The following is a 21657-nucleotide window of genomic DNA, read 5'->3' as shown; positions in this document are numbered from 1 at the left end:
GAGACGAGCCTGGCCATTGGCCAGTGGAGGCGGCGCATGTCCGGATCAGGCCGGAGTGGCGAGGAGAATCCCCTGGGCGGGCTCTGGGGCGGGGTTTCCAGTGGGCGTGCCCCGAAGTGGGGTTGCGCTACTGCGCACTGGAGCCGCTCTGTCGCCGCGGTGAGAGGAGACGCGATGGCAGGGCCCGCGTGGATGTCCAAGGTGAGCGCGGAGCGGGAGCGTGGATCTGGTCGATCTGAAGCGGAGGCAGCTCGGTGGCCCGCGTATAGCGCGTAGGAAGCCTGAGCCGGAAGCGCCACGCTGGGGGGGATTACGTCAAGGTCGAGGGAGGGGTGCGGACCTGCTCCCAGCGGTACCCCAGGCCAGAGCCCAGGCCCACGCCAAGCCGGACGGCCCGAGGCAAGGCCCCCTCTGCGCTGATGGCCGGACCTCCTCGTGTCTGCTCGGCAGGGCAGGGTCACCTCGCGGGCTGTGGGCACTGGGCAGGCGAGATTCCGTAGGGACCCCAGGCCGCTTCCTGCCAGTTCCCCTGTAGCTCTCCCCAGTCTGCCCCTGAGGCTCTGAACCTCCGAAGGAGACGGGCACCCTACATCTTAGAATTGCCACCCGAACGCTCGTAGAGAAAACCAGAAGGGCCTCCACTTTTTTGGTGAGAATCTGCGTCTGGAGAGTTTCTGTGCTCCTGACAGCTCGGATGCCAGGGCTGGGCAGGGCTCAGATCACTGCAGCTTCTTGGTTCCTGGGTGGCCCTCATCTGCGCCTGAAGAGGTCGTTCTCAAGGTCACGAAGGAAGTCGGTGTCACACCGCGACAGGAACCCAGGCGTCTGGTGTGTTCCCAGCTTAGTCCCACCACAGATTATAGGCACAGGAAAAAAACAGCCCTTCAGGTCTTCTGGTGCTGGTCAAGAACAGTCCCCTAGAAATCTATGTAAAAAAAAAAAATTTTTTTTTCTGTAGAATTTGATACTCTTTCTCATTTGTTTGGAGTTTAAAGTGAGATCCACATGCAGTGTTACTTAGTGAAAAAAGTTCTACACTGGAATATAGGTGTCTTAGGTTTAAATCCTGGTTTTGCTACTGATTGGCTGTGTGACCCTGAACAAATTACTTAACATCTCCGAGCCTTAATATGTCCATCTGTAAAATATCTATACTTGCCTCACAGAGTTGTTTGAGGCTTAAATTAATGTGAAAACACCTTGTTCCTGTAGAAGGAACACATGCCTGAAACTTTCCTAGCTGTCAACAAACTTATTTTGCAATCATCAAACAAAACATAATTCTTGGACATCAATAATGGTTTTGCCCTGGCCGGTTGGCTCAGCGGTAGAGCGTCGGCCTAGCGTGCGGAGGACCTGGGTTCGATTCCCGGCCAGGGCACACAGGAGAAACGTCCATTTGCTTCTCCACCCCTCCGCCGCGCTTTCCTCTCTGTCTCTCTCTTCCCCTCCCGCAGCCGAGGCTCCATTGGAGCAAAGATGGCCCGGGCGCTGGGGATGGCTCTGTGGCCTCTGCCCCAGGCGCTAGAGTGGCTCTGGTCGCAACATGGCGACGCCCAGGATGGGCAGAGCATCGCCCCCTGGTGGGCAGAGCTTCGCCCCACGGTGGGCGTGCCGGGTGGATCCCGGTCGGGCGCATGCGGGAGTCTGTCTGACTGTCTCTCCCTGTTTCCAGCTTCAGAAAAATGAAAAAAATAAAAAATAAAAAAAATAATGGTTTTATTTAGTAACTGGGTTTTGCTTGTTACCTCTTCAGACCTGGATTTGTGTGTGATGGTAATTGTTATGTCATATTTGGTCCATAAGGTGAAGCAACTTCTGTGTCACTGTCTAAACAGAAGTCAATCCCTTAGTCACTGAGATTACACTTAACACCTAATTCAACTGTGGTAGAAGCCTTCAGACAAGGAACCAAAGCAAAGGGACTAAAGCAGTACCATTGATAATGTGTTAGTCAATTTATTTTGTCTTTAGTGTGGTCTACAAGAAAAAAACCCAAAAAACATATTGAGAGCATATTGGGTTGTGGAATCAGAAGACAAGGTTCTCTGACATGGACTCCCCATGTAACCTTTGACAGTCATTTGTCCTCTGTGGGGACATTTATTCCCTTTTGGGATTGGAGCAGAAAGCGCCTCAAAGACAGATCATTTGAGGAAAATCCAATGTTTCAACTGAAAAAAATACAGTTTCATTCTGCCTTCAACATATTTTGACAGCTTATGTTGATAAAATTGACTTTATAGTATATAGTATTTAAGTTCTCAAAGCAAAAGGTAATCTGAATATTGAGGTTTTTGGATCTGAGGTAGATTGCCACATTGAGCTAATATATGAGAAAATACTCCTCAGAAGTTCCCAAATATCTCTGCAAACTTGCAGCATTAGCAACCATCAGAAATGGTTTTATCTCTGCCTCTTAATGCATGTGGTTTTAATTCTGTGCATGACATTTCTTTGTTGATATTAATATAGGTCTCTCGGCTACTGAGCGCATTCTACAACCCAAAACAGGTGACCAGAGGTTTTGCTGGTGGTGTGAGTATAATTACGTCTTTTTTCCTTTTAGAAGTTTCTCAAGAAAGATGCTCTAACACATTATGTCGCCCTTTATCTCCATTTATTTAAAATTATTGGCTAACATTTATAAATCTATTAGATCACATTTAAAAGAATTATATTACACCTAGCTATATAAGCCTGTCACATTAAGATCTGGAAGGAGCCTTGTTAAAAATAGAAATTTCCCTTGAGCCTGTTACTTTATTTCACAATCTCATTTTGCTAAGATAGTTTTTTTCAAAACTAATATAAGTTGAGAAAAAATTGTTGAGAAGCTTCAAACCTGCTTTGCATTTTTATTTTTTGAGCTTCTCTAAAAACAGTAGATTGGTCACCAAATAGGAATGCCTCAAAAATCTGTAAGTCCTGTAGGCTTATGCTTTCCTTATGCAATCCTTATAGACTATCATGTTAGTGTATCATCTAGTTCTCATGAAATCTGCTGTTTTTAGAATTCCCAGCATTAGTTTGACCTGTGGTGGTACAGTGGATAAAGTGTTGACCTGGAATGCTGAGGTCGCCAGTTCAAAACCCCAGGCTTGCCTGGTCAAGGCATATATTGGAGTTGGTGCTTCCTGCTCTTCCACCCTTCTCTCTCTCCTCTTTCTCTTTCTCTTTTTCTTTTCCTTTCTCTTTCTCTTTCTCTCTCTCTCTTTCTTTCTCTTTCTCTCTCTCTCTCTCTCTCTTTCCCCTCTCTAAAATGAGTAAATTAAAAAAAATGTGTGTGTGTGTGTGTGTGTGTGTGTGTGTGTATAAAGAATTCCCAGCATTAGAGTTCTGTGCTTTAAAAGCTGATACCACATTTTTAAAGCATTCTAAGATTTTGGATCAGTGACTTCCTGTATGCTTTTATTTTAGCTTTCTTACAGAATCTGCTTTGGACTTCATAATTCCTATGCTCCCATGTCACATCTTATTCTATGAGGCATTTGCAAGACCCATAGTATATGTTTTTCCCCCACTTTCTGTACTGTGGAATAAAGGACGTATTTTTGGTGACCTGATGACATTCATCACAATATGTTGGAAGAATAGGAAGAAGCCAGAGGTTCTGGGCTCTGCTCATGCAAAGATGCACAGTATGGCTGCATTTCAAGCTTAATGACAGTGAAGCAAGCATTTCAAATGCATTTCTGAAAGCTAATGAATGAGATGATCATTGCTCTCTGCTGTGACTTAATTTTCATACTATCCTTTTTTTTAATTTTTTTTTTTATTTTTCTGCAGTTGGAAACGGGGAGGCAGTCAGACAGACTCCCGCATGTGCCTGACCAGGATCCACCCGGCATGCCCACCAGGGGCCAATGCTCTGCCCATCTGGGGCGTTACTCTGTTGCAACCAGGGCCATTCTAGTGCCTGAGGCAGAGGCCATGGAGCCATCCCCAGCGCCCGGGCCAACTTTGCTCCAATGGAGCCTTGACTGCGGGAGGGGAAGAGAGAGACAGAGAGGAAGGGGGGGGGGGAGGGGGGGAGAAGCAGATGGGTGCTTCTCCTGTGTGCCCTGGCCGGGAATCGAACCTGGGACTCCTGCACGCCAGGCCAATGCTCTACGACTGAGCCAACTGGCTAGGGCCCATACTATCCTTTTTTTTTTAAGTATTAGCCTGGTTGTGGAGGGGAATATTTTTGAAAGAAATACAAAGAGAAACTAATTTTTTAGAAAATTTCTTTAGTTGTACAGAAAAATTTAATTAGTCCAGCTGCTCAGGGAGCATCACTGGAAAGCAAAAGATCAGGGAAACTTGAATCAGTGATTTAAAAGAAAGTAGCACAGGCAGCTGGAACTAGAAAAGGCCGGGGACCTTGTCAGAGCCAAACCTACAGGTAGAGAAAGTCCCCAGATAATGATGAATACTTCCTAAGTGGAGAGAGGGTCTGAGTATTATCCTTTCTTTTTTTTTTTTAAGTGAAAAGAGGAGAGATAGTGAGACAGACTCCTGCATGCATCCAGACTGAGATCTACCCAGCAACCCCTGTCTGGGGCCAATGCTGGCATTAATTGAGCTATTTTTAGCACCTAAGGCTGACATTGGTACCAACCGAGCTACCCTCAGTGCCTGGGGCCCCTGCTCAGACCAGTCAAGCCACTGGCTGCAGGAGGGGAAGAGGGAGAGAAGGGGGGAGAGGGAGAGGGAGAGAAGCAAATGGTCGCTTCTCTTGTGTACCCTGACCGGGAATCGAACCTGAATGTCCATACGCTGGATGTTGGCTCTATCTGTTGAGCCAACCGTGAAGATTATCTTAACCAATTTAAATCTTCTCATCATTTCTCTTTATACATTTTTATTTTTATGTTTGAAGTGCTGGCTTCATCTTGCTTGAAGCCTTTGAAATAAATTGTCACTCTAAGTATAACTGAGACTTTGCAAGTATAATCATATGAGCTATTATTGGTTACAAGTAAACTTTGCTGAGTTTATTTCAATTACATTTGTCATTAAGGAGCCAGTTTTATAGAGGAACTGAAACAAATGAAGACCCTCTCTTAATGTGAAATGTCTTCTCTGACAAAACAGACTTCAGTGGTATTTTGGAGGTGTGTTGGAAAGTGTTTCATGAGACTGAACAGGTTGTGTGAGAAACTAAACTTTCCAGGACCCCAGTGGAGAGGAAAGCACTTGCCTTCAGGAGAAGCCCTTTCATTTTTAGTGAGAATATTACTGAATTGTTTTGTTCTCTTTACTTTAACAGACTTGAATTAATGGGTCCCTTTGTAGCTTGTCTGAAAAGAAATATCAATTAGGAAATCTACTTAGGAGTTTAATTTATTTTTGTGTTATCTAAAGTGCACTACTTGAATTTTTTCTACAACTTCTTAGCTCAGATAAAGAGTAGACTTGTGGAGTCTGAGCCTTGGCCAGTTGCTCAATGGATAGAGCCTGACATATGGAGCTCCCAGGTTTGATTCCCAGTCAGGGCACACAGGAGAAGTGACCATCTGCTTCTCGTTTCCTTCTTTTCCCTTTCCCTCTCTCCCCTCCCCTCTCCCTCTTCTCCTCCCTCAGCCAGTGGCTTGATTGGTTCAAGTGTGACCCTGGTGCTGAGGATAGCTCAGTTGGTCTGAGCATTGGCCTCAGGTGCTCATTGATTTGAGCATCGGTTGATTTGATCATAGGCGCTAGACGGGTTGTTGGGTAGATCCCAGTCGAGGCACATATAGGAGTCTGTCTCACTATCTCCCCTCCTCTCGCTTGGAAAAAAGAAAGAAAGAAAAATAAAAGAATTGTGGAGTCTCTTGAATCTTGCCTCTTTTGATGAGTCCTGGGGAGAGAGGAGTGTTTTTCTTTATAGTATTTGGGTCTTCTTGAGACACACCTGCCAACACACATTAAATGGATTTTTCTGTCAATGATATTCTTTTTTAAATGTTAAAAAATCAATTCTTATTGTCTTCTTTGATGATTTTTTATATTCAGGTTCAGACAGTAACTTTAATTCCAGGAGATGGTATTGGCCCAGAAATTTCAGCCTCAGTTATGAAGATTTTTGATGCTGCCAAAGTAAGTGGACTTCAAAAATACCTTTAACAGTAATCTGTAGAAAACTTTTTTAGTCTCTGAACTCTTAGGATGAATTGTTTGCATTTGTATGAAGTAGATACACTCTGTCGTTAATCTTCACAATTTTAACTTAAACACTGGTGTCCACTGCTGTCACTCTTGGTGTTTTAAGCCACTGCAGTGGCATTGGTTCTGTGGAAAGCAATCAAGGCAGTAGTACCGAGTTATTCGTGGATCTCTGAACCCTGCCTGGGCGTAAGGTCTTCCAGCCCTGCCGGGTCACCTGTCTACTGCCTTCAGCTTTTCTGCCCAAGAGAATATAACACTATATAGGAGATTCTGAAAGATTTAAAAGAATTTCTGCTGTGGTATTATCAAGTGTGAGGTATTATTATCTAACAGCTTAGCCTTTAACACTGGTGGATATTTTAAAATCCTTTTGGGAATTTAGGAGACTTGGACTTTGACATGATGCTTTATTACTGCTATTTATAGCTGCTTGGTGATATAATGTGTAAGATTAAATCAGTGGTTTTTATGATACCAACAACTGTAAGTCAAGAAATATACTTTATTTAAACTATACATACATTGTTTTTCTTTCCTTTTTACCTTTTTTTTTTTTTAAATTCAGTGAGAGGAGGCTCTGGCCGGTTGGCTCAGCGGTGGAGCGTCGGCCTGGCGTGCGGGGGACCCGGGTTCAATTCTCGGCCAGGGCACATGGGAGAAGCGCCCATTTGCTTCTCCACCTCCCCCCCCTTCCTCTCTGTCTCTCTCTTCCCCTCCCACAGCCGAGGCTCCATTGGAGCAAAGATGGCCCGGGCGCTGGGGATGGCTCCTTGGCCTCTGCCCCAGGCGCTGGAGTGGCTCTGGTTGCGGCAGAGCAACGCCCCCGGAGGGGCAGAGCATCGCCCCCTGGTGGGCGGAGCGGCGCCCCTGGTGGGCGTGCCGGGTGGATCCCAGTCGGGCGCATGCGGGAGTCTGTCTGACTGTCTCTCCCGGATTCCAGCTTCGGAGAAAAAAAAAAAAAAAAAAAAAACAAAAAACTTTAATTCAGTGAGAGGAGGGGAGGCAGAGACTTCTTTGTATGTGCCCCAACTGGGATCTACCCAGCAAGCCCACTAGGGGGCGATGCTCTGACCATCTGGGGCCTTGCTTCATTGCTCAGCAACTGAGTTCTTAGTGCTTGAGGCAGAGGCCATGAAGCCATCCTCAGTGCCCAGGGGCCAGCTTACTCCAATTGAGCCATGGCTGCAGGAGGGGGAGAGAGAGAGAGAGAGAGAGAGAGAGAGAGAGAGAGAGAAGCGAGATGGAGAGGGGTGGAGAAGCAGATGGTCACTTCTCTTGGGTGCCCTGACCAGGAATTGAACCCAGGACATCCTGGGCCAGGACATCCACGCACCAGGCCCAACGCTCTACCACTGGGCCAACTGGTCAAGGCCTCTTTTTCACTTTTATCTATTGATTTTAGAGAGGAAGTGGGAGATAGAGAGAGAAAGACATCGATATCTTGTTCCACTTATTTATGCATTCATTGGTTGATTCTTGTATGTGCCCTGACTCCCTGACTGGGTATTGAACCCACAACCTTGATGTATTAATATGACACTAATTAACTGAGCTACCTGGCCAAGGCCTGTACATATTCTTTTTCTACATGAGCTTCTTTTTTTTTTTTTTTTTTTTTTTTTTTTTTTTTTTTTTTTCCCATTTTTCTGAAGCTTGAAACGGGGAGAGACAGTCAGACAGACTCCCGCATGCGCCCGACCGGGATCCACCCGGCACGCCCACCAGGGGCGACGCTCTGCCCACCAGGGGGCGATGCTCTGCCCATCCTGGGCGTCGCCATGTCGCGACCAGAGCCACTCCAGCGCCTGAGGTAGAGGCCACAGAGCCATCCCCAGCGCCCGGGCCATCTTTGCTCCAATGGAGCCTTGGCTGCGGGAGGGGAAGAGAGAGACAGAGAGGAAAGCGCGGCGGAGGGGTGGAGAAGCAAATGGGCGCTTCTCCTGTGTGCCCTGGCCAGGAATCGAACCCGGGTCCTCCGCACGCTAGGCCGACGCTCTACCGCTGAGCCAACCGGCCAGGGCTCTACATGAGCTTCTAATTAAAACTCCTGCAGAGGAAATGATGCTTGCACATTCCTAGGTGAACTGAAATATGATTGTTTCCTGAGTTGTAAGCTCCTTGTCAGTGAAGAGCATGTCTTACTCTGCTCTTACTCCTAATATACACTCAGTGTGCTGGCTGTCAATCGTGGGTGTACACATTGAAGGATGTGGGTGGAAAGAAAGGATGATGTTGTGGTTTATGTCTTGAAACTGTTGCCTTCATAGGTTATGCAATATATCTTGCTTTTTAAAAAAAGCTTACTGAAAGATAATTCACAGTGAACAATTCACCCATTTAAATTGTACAATTCACTGACCTGTGGTGGCGAAGTGGATAAATCGTCGACCTGGAAATGCTGAGGTCGCCGGTTCGAAACCCTGGGCTTGCCTGGTCAAGGCACATATGGGAGTTGATGCTTCCTGCTCCTCCCCCTCTTCTCTCTGTGTCTCTCTCCTCTCTCTCTCTCTCCCTCTCTCTCTCCTTTCTAAAATGAATAAATAAATTAAAAAAATTTAAATTGTACAATTCAGTGATTTTCAGTATATCCACAGAGTTGTGCAACCTTCACCATGATCTAACTTTAGAAAATTTTCATCTCCCAAAAAGAAACCTCATATTCATTAGAAGTCATTTCCATTTCCCGTCTCTCACCCTACCCCTCCACAGATTTTGTCTCTGTATGTTTCATATGAATAGAATCTTATAATATATAGTCTTTTATGACTGGCTTATTTCACTTAGCATAGTGTTTTCCAGGTTCATCAATATATCAGTTCTATGTAACATTTTTGTAAACCATATTTCTCCATTCCTAATGATATTCCAATTATAGCCACATTAAAGAGTTGTGAATGACTGAAGTGGGCAGTTGGCAGCTAGGAGTATGACTGGACAGGGGTGATGTGGAGAGTCCCTCTGGACAAGGTAGAGAATGACATCTTTTCTTGCATGTCAGGAACTTTCTAGATCTTTATTGTGTGTGTTTTCACTAGTCGCATCCAACAGTGAAGAATTTGTTGATAATTGTGATGTGAATGTCACTCATGTTCAGTCTTTCCCCTTCATGTGCTCTATGTTGTGCCATCTAGGCCCCCATTCAGTGGGAGGAGAGGAATGTCACTGCCATTCAAGGACCAGGAGGAAAGTGGATGATCCCTCCAGAAGCCAAAGAGTCCATGGACAAAAACAAGATGGGTCTGAAAGGTAGCTGTGAAATGGACATGATGCTGATTTCTGTTATAGGCTGCTATATTTTTAGAAGTTTATTCATTTAAGCTAAATAAAGCTAGTTTCTAATGAAGCTACTTATCCATAGTAAGATGTGGTGTTTTCAAAACCCTAGTATGAGATAGGCTTTAAATCCAGACAGATCAAGTTTACATCTCATCTCTGTCACTTACTGCCTGTGAGGTTTGCACAGATTTCTTATTTTTGGTTTTCAAAAAGAATTTTGGGTTGTTTTTATCCACTTTAAGTGACAGTTATAGAGTTGATACTTCATAGGGTGGTGGTGAGGATTAGACCGTGTCACTCTTGGTCCTCAGTCAGTGGGTGCTCAGTTAATGTTTCAGAAATCTTCCTTGAGGAGAGTTCCTTCCTTCATCTGAGTCTGAGGGGCAGGTAAAGTCAGAGGCAGAACACATGTGCAAGGCAGCCCAAGTGGGTCAGTGGGTCAGTGGGTGACAGTGGGAGTGGGTGCGAATGTTTGCCTGAGGCTGACCAGCCAGGGTGGACTTACCCACAAGAAAGAGAACATCTGACTTAAGAAACAGCACCTGTTTTTCCTTTGAAGTGACTTGCTCTTTTGTGAAAGTGTCCCTTGGTTCATAAAGCATGTATGTTAACATGTCGCACAGCCACTTGACATCCACGGTAAAGGCCCTAAATACTTCGGTAAATTGAGACCAAAAAATTGGAATTTCAAGTAAACATTATGAACTTGTGTTTATAAAGAAGAGAAGATGCTTTTCTTATCTGGTTGTTCTTTATTACAGGCCCTTTAAAGACTCCAATAGCAGCTGGTCACCCATCCATGAATTTATTGCTGCGTAAGACTTTTGACCTTTATGCAAATGTCCGACCATGTGTCTCAATCGAAGGCTATAAAACCCCTTACAACGATGTAAACATTGTCACCATTCGCGAAAACACAGAAGGGGAGTACAGTGGAATCGAGCATGTGGTATGTTCATTTCAGAGACTTGTTATTCTTAGCTGGGTGGTTTCCCAAGTGCTTTGGCAGTTGTTCAGATTCCCAGTGAAAATATCTCCCAGAGCCAATTCCCTTTGACCTCTGTGAGATGTGGGCATTTGTCTTAGTCCTGGGTGTCTGGCCAACAGTCCTCACATAGAAGCCAGGGAATGGCATGGGCCTAAGAACGTGCCCTCTTTTGAACTTGGAATCCTGACTTGGTGAGGATGTTCTTGGGCTGGAGACTATCTCTGCACCTCAGTTTTCCACTTCTGTGCAATGGGGCTTCTAGCACCTACCTCAGAGGACTGAGTCAACATTAACCCCCCTGGTGTAGCATATACATGATGCTAGCCATGGTTGCTGGCACTGTGTTAGCGTGCCACTAATGATACTATTGACACACAGCAGCTGTCTAGTGCCGAGATGTTGCCACACCCTTTCCAGCAACGCAGGGCTTTCTGTCTTTCAGATTGTGGATGGAGTTGTGCAGAGTATCAAGCTCATCACCGAGGAGGCAAGCAGGCGCATTGCAGAGTTCGCCTTTGAGTATGCCCGGAACAATCATCGGAGCAACGTCACTGCTGTGCACAAAGCCAACATCATGTGAGTCCCTGCGGGGCCAGCACCCTGTCTTGCTCTGTGGGGGGAACAATGATGGGGCTTTCCATTCTTCTGTCCAGCTTGCTCACTGCTTCCTGATGTCTCTGAAAAATAACCTGTAACTGGTGAGAGGGTCACATGCTTCTCTTATGTCGTGATCTCCTATTTTGTGTGCCTCACTGGGTGAATGACTAGAGCAGATCTAGGGTCGGGGGGCAGGAATTCAGGCTCTGGAAGTGTAAGGAGGAACTGAGAAATATCAGAGAAGGAAGCTGTAGAGTCTGGAGCCACAGCAGAAGTGGCATAGCAAGAGTGTTTCTGAGAATGCTACATGCTCGGGGGCTTAAAATAGCTCTCATAGTGCTAATACTGTTGGCTGTGTTATTCAGTCCCGGTCTATTAAAGGCCATCTGTGAATGTATAAAGAAACAGGTTTCCTCACCTGCTTTCCCCCAAGAAAAGTGTTGAGCATGTAAAATAGTAAAACCATTTAAATAGTTAACCTTTTAAAACAATTTTAGCATTTTCTTATTAATAGATCTTTTTTAATTCTTGCTGGATAACACTGATACCTAAAAAATAATTGAAATTATACATATTGGTTTCTGGAACTTACTTTCTTGAATTTATTTTACTTTTGTGATTTGATGCTTTTCTTTCTACAAATTTTTGCTTTCAATGATTTCTATTTGATTAAATACAGGCGAATGTCAGATGGGCTTTTTCTGCAAAAATGCAGAGAAGTTGCAGAAAACTGTAAAGATATTAAATTTAATGAGATGTACCTTGATACAGTATGTTTGAATGTAAGTATCTTCATACTTATCTTCTCCTTTCTGTGGTGTGTAGTGTGTCCATGTGCTGTGCAGTTTTGATTGCTAAATGCACAAATGCGTTTCTTGTAGATGGTCCAAGATCCATCCCAATTTGATGTTCTTGTTATGCCAAATTTGTATGGAGACATTTTGAGGTAAGTCTGATTGCAGCCTTTTTGCCTATAATTTATTTATAAATGCCAAAAAATAAATTGTGTCTGCTGAAAGATGTGAGTTCAGCTGTAACAATTTAGGTGGTGGTATCAGTGAATACATGTTAGTGGATTATTCCTTCTTTTATGTGCCTTATCGGCTCTGGGCTCTCGCTCCTTGCTCATGAGTTCCTGCTTCACATTCTTCAGATGTTTTATTGGTTGGCTGGTTGATTGACTTCAATGTTTTCTGACTCTCTACGCAGGTGAGTGGTCATTTTTAGAGAATTTTATAACTTTTTTTTTTTTTTGTATTTTTCTGAAGCTGCAAACGAGAGACAGTCAGACAGACTCCCCCGCATGCGCCGGACCGGGATCCACCCGGCACGCCCACCAGGGGCGAAGCTCTACCCACCAGGGGGCGATGCTCTGCCCCTCCGAGGCGTCACTCTGCCGCGACCAGAGCCACTCTAGCGCCTGGGGCAGAGGCCAAGGAGCCATCCCCAGCGCCCGGGCCATCTTTGCTCCAATGGAGCCTTGGCTGCAGGAGGGGAAGAGAGAGACAGAGAGGAAGGGGGGGGTGGAGAAGCAAATGGGCGCTTCTCCTATGTGCCCTGGCCGGGAATCGAACCCGGGTCCCCCGCTCGCCAGGCTGACGCTCTACCGCTGAGCCAACCGGCCAGGGCCGAGAATTTTATAACTTTTGACATAATTTCAGACTTAAAAAAGTTGTAAGAATGGTACACAGAATTCCTATGTACTCGGCATCCACATTCCCCAGATGTTAACATTTTACCAAATTTATTGTATTTCTCCCTCTCTGTATACACTCATACTTATGATGTTAGCCAAATGGTGATTTTCTGAGTCCATCATTCCTTCTTACAGAGGCAGATTTAACGGAGGTGCACACCCTGGGCCCCAACTTCTGAAGGGCCCCACAAAACCCCACCTTTACACTTTTTTCTTTTCTTTTCTTTTCTTTTTTTTTTTCATTTTTCCGAAGCTGGAAACGGGGAGGCAGTCAGACAGACTCCCGCATGCTCCTGACCGGGATCCACCGGGCATGCCCACCAGGGGGCGATGTTCTGCCCCTCTGGGGCATCGCTCTGTTGCATCCAGAGCCATTCTAGCGCCTGAGGCAGAGGCCACAGAGCCATCCCCAGCGCCCGGGCCATCTTTGCTCCAATGGAGCCTTGGCTGCGGGAGGTGAAGAGAGAGACAGAGAGGAAGGAGAGGGGGAGGGGTGGAGAAGCAAATGGGCGCTTCTCCTGTGTGCCCTGGCCAGGAATCGAACCCGGGACTCCTGCACTCCAGGCCGACGCTCTACTGCTGAGCCAACCGGCCAGGGCCTACACTTTTTTCTAATGACAAGAGGCTCATTATTTTTTTTTACACCCAGGGCTTCAACTGACCTTAAACCACCTCTGCCTTGTTACAGTCATTAGTTGGTATTCTGTTGGGATAAGCTTTTCCTTGTCTCATATGTATCTAGATCAATCAATTAGGACTCATTTCTTTTATTCAGTGGTTATATCCATCACCATCATTCATTTGATGCTTATGTTGTCCTGACTTGGCCCTTTGAGCTGTCATTTGCTTTCTGGCACAGTCCCATGCTCCAGGCTCATCCTGAATCTTCTTAGCTGTAGTCCTGGAATCAGCCACTTCTCCATGGAGTCCTGGTTCCTTTCAGTGGAGGATGGTATTTAAAATTGAAGTTGCCCTGGCCAGGTAGCTCAGTTGGTTAGAATGTTGTCCTGATATGCCAAGGTTGTGGGTTCAATCCCTGGTCAGGGCACATAGCAAGAATCAATCAATGAATGCATAAATAACTGAAACAATAAAAATTAATATCTGGGTGCTTGGCAAGGTGTTTTGTTTTTCAAACCAATACCCCTGACATTCTTTTTTAAGTGAGAGGAGGGGAGTTAGTGAGAAAGACTCCCACATGTGCCCAGAGTGAGATCCACCCGCCAACCCTCTTCTGGGGCCCTGCTTTAATCAACCAAGCTATTTTTAGCAACTGAGGCTGACATGCTTGGACCATTTGAGCTATCCTCAGTGCCCATGGCTGATGCTTGAATTAATCAAGCCACTGGCTGTGGGAGGAGAAGAGGGAGAGAAGCAGGTGGCCTCTTCTCTATGCCCTGACCAGGAATTGAACCTGGAACATCCATATGCCAGGCTGACACTAGCCACTGAGCAAACTGGCAAGCGCCTATCCCTGACATTCTTTTTGCCTCCAGTGACCTGTGTGCGGGACTGATTGGAGGTCTTGGTGTGACACCAAGTGGCAACATTGGCGCCAACGGAGTCGCAATCTTCGAATCGGTAAGAACCCTACTTATACCCAAAGCATAATTCAGGTCAGAATGGTGTGAGAAACCAGGATGTTTGAACTTTTGAGTTTTTCTAATTGTTGAAAGAAAATGATGTTTTGTTGAGGTTTTTTATATAAGCTTGGTTTATTTATGTTCCTGTTGTTTTGTGTCCATATTTTTTCTTTCCTTAGTTAAAATATTTTATCAAAAGTTGAAAGGAAAAGATGGTTTGTCCGTCCTATTGCAATATAGAAAAAAAAATTTACTTCCGCCCTTTATTTTTGTGCGGCTTTATTTCTAGACCTGTGTCTGAATTGGGCGCAGCCGCTGTTCAGTAACTATCTTCTACTGGTGAGAAAAGATGACTGAGGGCCCAGCTTCCCGGAGGAGGTATGCTAGCCTGTGTCCCCCTGACAGTGCCGCATTTCCCGAGGCAGGTTCACGGGACGGCCCCGGACATCGCTGGCATGGACATGGCCAACCCCACGGCCCTGCTGCTCAGTGCGGTGATGATGCTGCGCCACATGGGGCTGTTTGATCACGCTGCGCGGATTGAGGCTGCCTGCTTTGCTACGATTAAGGGTGGGAAGGTAATGTAATGCCATCATCCTTGTACCGTAAAATGCGTGTCTTCCACATGCTTTTTCTGGGAGGGAGCACATGGTGGTGCTCAACATCCTCGAAGGACTGATGCTGAACAGGCTTTCTCCTGGGGGGGGTGGGGGGCGAGTGAACTCAGGGTGTGTGTGCACACATTTCCTGAAGGGGGGACGGTCTAGGTCTTTCACCAGAAAAGGGCTGAGAAGCACCGAGTGAGCTGTAGAAAAACAGAGCTTTAGGAGTCAGAGCCAGCTCAGACACAGGTGTTCATTGTTGGTGATGTGAGCTTGGCCAAAACCATTACTTTTTCTATGCAGAAATCTATTGTGTACATTTTTTTTTCAGAGACAGAGAGAGAGTCAGAGAGAGGGATAGATAGGGACAAACAGGAACGGAGAGAGATGAGAAGCATCAATCATTAATTTTTTGTTGCGACACCTTGGTTGTTCATTGATTGCTTTCTCATATGTGCCTTGACTGGGGGGCTACAGCAGACCGAGTAACCCCTTGCCTGAGCCAGCGACCTTGGGTCCAAGCTGGTGAGCTTTGCTCAAACCAGATTAGCCTGCGCTCAAGCTGGCGACCTCAGGGTCTTGAACCTGGGTCCTCGGCATCCCAGTCCGATGCTCTATCCACTGCGCCACCGCCTGGTCAGACTATTGTGTATATTTTAAGGTGTGAAGAGTACAGCAAACTGAAGACTAAGAGGAGACCTTGGGGCCTCAAGGAGCTCTAGTTCTGGTGGTTGATGGAGACACAGGTGTGTCTGTGACACAGTGGTGTTATATATTGTGCCACGTGCGTCAGAAACATAGAGGTATTAATGATAGCCAATATATCAAATACTTACATTTTATGTTCTTTGTACATGTCATCTCAGCAGATCCTCTTGACTGTTCTGTGAGGTAGATTCTATAATGAATTCCATTTTACAGCTGAGGAAACTGAGGCACAGAGAGAGATGAAGTAATCTGTCTAAGGTCTCATAGCTCCAAATGCCAGGGCTGAGGTTTGCACCCAGTCTAGCTCTTGCCCAACCAGCTTCACTGTTTCCATAAGCACTTCTGGCCCAAGAAGGGGTGTGATGGATTACTCAGAAAGCGGGAAGAGAATGGAGGAGGTGATGGCTTCACGGGCTGGGCTTTAAAGGCTGATCCATAATCTGGGGTCTCTTTTTTCTTTAAATTGTGGTAAAGTACACATAATACAAATTTTACCATTTTGAAGTGTATACTTCAGTGCTATTATGTATTTCATATTGTGCAACCATCACCACCATCCATCTCCAGAACCTCCTTTTCTAAACTGGAACTCTTTCCCCACTGAACGCAGACTCCCCTTCCCCCAGCTGTTGGTACCCACACTTTTACTTTCCGTCTCTAAGACTTTGACTTCTCATCTAAGTGGAATTGTATATTTGTCATTTTGTGTCTGGTTTATTTCACTTAGCACAATGTTTTATTTTTTTAAGTTTTTTTTTAAAATTTATTTATTTTAGAGAGAGGAAGGGAGAAAGAGAGAAACAAACAGAAATACCAATCTGTTTCTCTGTGTGCCCTCACTGGGGTTTGAACTGGCAATTTCTGTACATCAGGATGATGTTCTAACCAACCGAACTATCCAGCCAGGGCTAGCATAATGTTTTCAAGGTTTACTCCTTTTTAAAAAATTCTTTAATTTGAAATTACTTTCTTGCAGCTAAAATACAAGAAACTCAAGCTGTTTTTAATAGCCTGACAGTTCCATTGAAGGGCATGTGATTTTGATTGGTTTTTATTCTGATGTTATATTTGTGAATTTAACCTATAGAGCCCAGAAGAGAAGTGCCAAATTACACAGTAGGCCCTTTTAATTATGTAGGATGCAGAGGTACAAGAGAAATATGAGGTCTGTTTGGGATTAAAGATATGATTTCGGCCCTGGCCGGTTTGCTCAGTGGTAGAGCGTCGGCCTGGCGTGCAGGAGTCCCGGCTTTGATTCCCGGCCAGGGCACACAGGAGAAGCACCCATCTGCTTCTCCACCCCTCCCCCTCTCCTTCCTCTTTGTCTCTCTCTTCCCCTCCCGCAGCTGAGGCTCCATTGGAGCAAAGATGGCCCGGGCGCTGAGGATGGCTCTGTGGCCTCTGCCTCAGGCGCTAGGATGGCTCTGGATGCAACAGAGCGATGCCCCAGAGGGGCGGAGCATCGCCCCCTGGTGGGCATGCTGGGTGGATCCCGGTCGGGTGCATGCGGGAGTCTGTCTGACTGACTCCCCATTTCCAGCTTCGGAAAAGAAAAAAAAAAAAGAAAAGATATGTTTCCTGGTAGAAAACAGTGGCTGTATGGGAGAATTTCTTGTTTAAAAAAGGGAGTTTGAGACTTAGTGATTTAAATATTACCTTAGTATTTGTTTCCCAGCATCCAAAAACAGATCAAAATATGTCTTAAGTTTTTTAAACTTTAGAAATTCCCCAAGGGGCCCTGGCCGGGTAACTCAGTTAGAACATTGTCCCAATATGCCAAGGTTGCAGGTTTAATCCCCATTCAGGGCACATAAGGGAGTCAACCAGTAATGTATAAATAAGTGAAACAACAAATCAATGTTTCTCTCTTTCTCTCTCTCCCTCTCTTTCCCTTCCTCTCTCTAAAATCAGTAAATTAAAAAATAAAAAAATTCTCCAAGGGCTATATGATTGCCTTGTTTAGATATTAAATGTCCATAATCAAACATCTTGGCATCTGCCATGGACAGCAAGACTCCCGCCCTCCTGGGTAGGTCGATGGGGTGGGTGCAGTGAACTAAATGAAAGAGAGCAGACAGGTAACTTGCTCAGCTGGTTATCTCACCAGGTGCTTTAAACAAAAAAACCTTGCTTTGGTTTAATATGATACATTTTTCCTTTTCCTTTTTCCTTTCCTCAGAACTTAACAAAAGATTTGGGAGGCAATTCAAAATGCTCAGACTTCACAGAAGAAATCTGTCATCGAGTGAAAGATTTAGATTAAGGTTTCTACAGATGGTATTCGCATCAGTCACTCCAAACGACACCGTGTAAACTTGTATGAGAGCACGTCCCATTCTGTGTGCACTTGGTTTCCTTGTTTCCTGACAGAGTACATTTCTAGATCGTGCATATTAATAAAGTCGGTTCAAAGGATGCAGGTGATGTCCTTAGGTCTGCTTTCAAAGGACTTTTCCAAGTGCATGTTTTATTTATTAATGTCTATTTGGTATACATTTTTTGTAAACTCTAAGTGGACCGTATCATTTGCCATGTTAACCATTTTACACTTTAATTAAAACAGTTTTTCCTCAGCTGTAAATATGATACAGAATTAAGAGAAAACATCTAACTTTTTAAAGAGAAAGTTTTCCTTAGTTTATGAAAAATGTAATAGAATAAAACAGAATACTGACATAATAGCACAAGATGACATTCTTATCAATAAATGGGTACAAGAGAAATTTCCTAAGTTCACATCAACAACAGTGACAATGATGTATTACTGTATGATGTAGAAAACTAACACAGATTTGTCCTTTATATGAATTACTGAGTATGAATAAAGACTTCAGATCAAAGAAAATTAAGAGAGATGTAACTTTTGTTAATAAGATGTAGGTAATATATTGACTTCAAAGACACAAATGCATTTTGTTTATTTTGTTACCTTGAGATTTACAGTTCTTGAACTTTCCACGAAGTGAAGGGCCATACGTCCTCTTCACGATACATGTGAAGCATCATGGGTAACAGCCTTTGAGCCCTGGACTGCCAAGTCAGACACGGCAGCTGACCACTGTCTGCGGCCACACTTCTGCAGCATGCATGTCAACTGCTAAAAGTGATCCTGCTAAAACGTCTGGCCACACTATGAATTTTGTTACGGTGACTGCCCCTCTCCCTTTCCTAGAGCACTATTAGTAAGAGACAGCAAGCTCAGCTGAGCTAGTTCACCGAGTTCTGCAGCATAGGGCTTGGGCTCACAGCCTTTGACCTTCAGGCACCCTGCCCTCCCCCAGCACGATTTTTCTTCATCTTCAGACACCGAGTCACTATTTTCCTGAACAGTTACCCTTCGGCCCCGAACCAAAGGCAGCTGAGGTTGTCCCTTGCCCCTCGTGTAATAAAGTAAACCTGTGGCTTTGCATAATGTATCCAGGTCACAGGGATTTCTTAACAGATATCCATGTCTGAGTGCTTTTTTAGGCTTGTAACCAGACTTAACAATTTTACGTATATTTCACTCTGTTTAAGCTGCTGCTGCTTCTGTTTTATTGGATTGTGCAAATTATTCTTAGGTTCACACTAATAAAGAATTCCCAAACCGACTGAGATGTGGGCTTTCTCTGCCTTTTCCCATTAGATGCCTTAGGTCACTGGCTCAGCTTATACTAGGAATGGCTGCTTTGCTTCAGGTGATCTGAGTGACGGCTGGTGCCTCTGCTTTTTCCAGGCGCTAGTGGTTAGTCATGCCTGTTGTACACGGACAGTCCTGTGGGTTAATACCCACCACTGTCTCGACTGGTCCCTTCTGCTCAGCTGACAGAAAAAAATTACATACTTGTTGACAGTTCTGTTAAAAAGTTTAATGTCCAAATCACACATTAAATACAAACAGGCAGCAGCAGTTCTATGAAGCATCAAGTCAGTGGGCGAGTACGGGGAGGAGAGCCTGGGAATGGAGTGGCAGGTTGGCAGTGTCCAGCAGATTCCAGAGTAAGTGAGTGAGTTATAGCGTCCGCTTTCCCTGCAGCACACACGGTAACACAAACCGACTTTCCCGCCCTTCCCCACACAGCCTGCAGCTGGCGGGCCTGCTCAGTGAGCCCATAAAATCTACCTGGAACTAAGACCAAAAAGTGTCAGCCCTTCAGTTCTGGAAGGAGAGCTGGTCTCCTGTTACCTGAACAAAAAGCAATACGTAGAATTACAACTATGACACGCGAAGTTTCTCGGAATTCTCAGCTATTGTTGGCATGAGACCTGGCAAATGTTGATGCTGGTGCCATACCTGACGAGACCTAACAGACCTGCCAGAAGTCCCCATGCCCAGACTGAAGAGGACGTGGATCAGAACTCTCCAGGAGGCTTGTCGGCGTCAGGAGGAAGAAGGAAGCCCTGCTTACTTTTTTTTCTCTTGGTAAAAGGAATCGATGGTGTCTCTGTACTTCTCCAGGACGGTGAGCCGTCTCAGTTTCATTGTGGGACCTAAAAGAGAAATTGGAAAAAGTGAGTGTGAGACTCTGAGAAATCTGAGGCAATACGTGGTCAAGATCCAGACTGAGTCCTGTAACTGGAATTAAGCCACCAGAGAAAACAGTAGCCAGACTCTGAGATGGCCCTAAGTGACCCTTGGTACCCATGTTGCACCAGCATTGGTTGAAAGGGCCAACAGAACACAGAAGTGATCGTCTGTCACTTGAGAGACCAGTTTCTTTCATGTACGTAGTAGTGTGAGCCATGTCCACCTTACCCTTGAGACTTGAACCTGTTTCTGACCTCGATGTATTTTCTATGCTGTCCCTTGAATGAATAAATTATTCAATCAACCAAAATGATAAGACTACAAGTTCTGCCCTGGGCTCTGAGGATCACTGTTTCTGGGGCCAGCCAACTGCTATGTTGTGAGGCAGCCTGTGGAGAGGTCACTGCTCTGGCCAACAGCCACTGAGTGATCCCCTCCAGCTCCAGATGGCTGCTGCCCAGCCGACACTTGCTGTAACCTCATGAGAGACCCCAAGTCAGAACCACTCAGCTAGCTGCCTGAATTTCTGACCTACAGAAAATAAGGTAAGCTCTTACTGTTTTAAGCTGCTAGATTAGTAGGTAGTTTGTTACACAACAATAACTAATGTGCAAGTCATGTTCACATTTTGGTGAAAGTTCACACACTGTTGGACATTGTGTTTTGACTACCTGTGATGGAGGAGGGGGTGGCCTGGCTGACAGGCCTCTAAATCACTCATCTTGGACTTGGTTCTCCCTCAAAAGCAAGGGCAAAATGGCTCAGAGTCAAGGTCCTGGGCAGCTGAAAGTTCATTTTGTGCTAACTCATTCTTGGCTATGTAACTAGAGACTCCAAAATCAGAGTCATTTCTATAAACTGCTTGGAGAGGACATCTGTCTGGCTGACTGTGCACTCAATATTAGACCAGTCAGACATGCTCCAGGCCTGACTGCAGGTTAACATTACTGTGGCAGTGTGTCTGAGTTCAACTTTGATGGGTCTGAGGGCACCCTCCTGAAGAAGCCATTGCCAACTCCCCTGTGCCATGAAGATACCCCAAGATGCTATAAGAATGACTTCATCCACTTTGCTGAGGCCACACCTTCCACAGAACTGGAAGGACCTAGCAGAGTCCTAGTTCTCTGGACCACAGTCCAGAAGGGCTTCACCACTGTACCTGCCATGTGAGCTGACTTGACAGATTATGATGGTCTCACCCTCTAGAGCAAGGGTCCCCAAACTTTTTACACAGGGCCAGTTCACTGTCCCTCAGACCATTGGAGGGGCTGCCACATACAGTGCTCCTCTCACTGACCACCAATGAAAGGGGTGCCCCTTCCGGAAGTGTGGCAGGGGCCAGATAAATGGCCTCGGGGCTGCATGCGACCTGCGGGCCGTAGTTTGGGGACACCTGCTCTAGAGTTAGGTACTCCAGCCCAAACACTAACAGGGTCTTGGTGTCTGCCACATGGCCACATGGTGATCTGAGGGGACAGTGGCCTATAGTCAAAGCAAAGTCAAATATCTGTTTGGCCCTGGCCAGCTGGCTCAGTGAATAAAGCATCAGCCTAGCATGCAGACATCCT

The 21657-nt window shown here is 45.5% G+C and overlaps 2 protein-coding genes across 4 annotated transcripts in view; one reads left to right on the top strand and one right to left on the bottom strand.

The window, feature by feature from the left end:
• The first annotated feature begins 68 nt into the window (after positions 1–68).
• Positions 69–19174, top strand: IDH3A (isocitrate dehydrogenase (NAD(+)) 3 catalytic subunit alpha). The gene is made up of 11 exons (XM_066238448.1): positions 69–201; positions 2476–2538; positions 5980–6063; positions 9264–9378; positions 10170–10357; positions 10839–10972; positions 11673–11775; positions 11875–11939; positions 14186–14270; positions 14698–14850; positions 17762–19174. Exons 1-11 carry the CDS (start codon positions 175–177, stop codon positions 17843–17845), a joined length of 1101 nt encoding a protein of 366 aa, XP_066094545.1. The 5' UTR covers positions 69–174; the 3' UTR covers positions 17846–19174.
• Positions 18160–21657, bottom strand: part of ACSBG1 (acyl-CoA synthetase bubblegum family member 1) — a 37242-nt gene continuing 33744 nt past the window's right edge. For all 3 annotated transcript variants that reach the window (XM_066238447.1, XM_066238445.1, XM_066238444.1), the window contains one exon: positions 18160–20052. In XM_066238447.1, the coding sequence (XP_066094544.1) occupies positions 19967–20052 (86 nt within the window). In that variant the 3' untranslated portion in view covers positions 18160–19966. The remainder of the gene's footprint in view (positions 20053–21657) is intronic.

The sequence above is a fragment of the Saccopteryx bilineata genome, chromosome 7 (assembly GCF_036850765.1).
Source record: "Saccopteryx bilineata isolate mSacBil1 chromosome 7, mSacBil1_pri_phased_curated, whole genome shotgun sequence".
Classification (NCBI taxonomy): Eukaryota; Metazoa; Chordata; class Mammalia; order Chiroptera; family Emballonuridae; genus Saccopteryx; species Saccopteryx bilineata.
Note: the sequence above shows the minus strand (reverse complement) of the source record. Positions and strands in the feature narration are given on the sequence as shown.

What these genes read in the sequence shown, in the direction of transcription:
- IDH3A (XM_066238448.1), top strand. Translation starts at nt 175, where the DNA reads ATGGCAGGGCCCGCGTGGATGTCCAAG. An exon ending in ACAGTGGAATCGAGCATGTG is followed by an intron (nt 10,358 to 10,838) that starts GTATGTTCATTT and finishes TCTGTCTTTCAG; the next exon opens with ATTGTGGATGGAGTTGTGCA. An exon ending in CTACGATTAAGGGTGGGAAG is followed by an intron (nt 14,851 to 17,761) that starts GTAATGTAATGC and finishes TCCTTTCCTCAG; the next exon opens with AACTTAACAAAAGATTTGGG.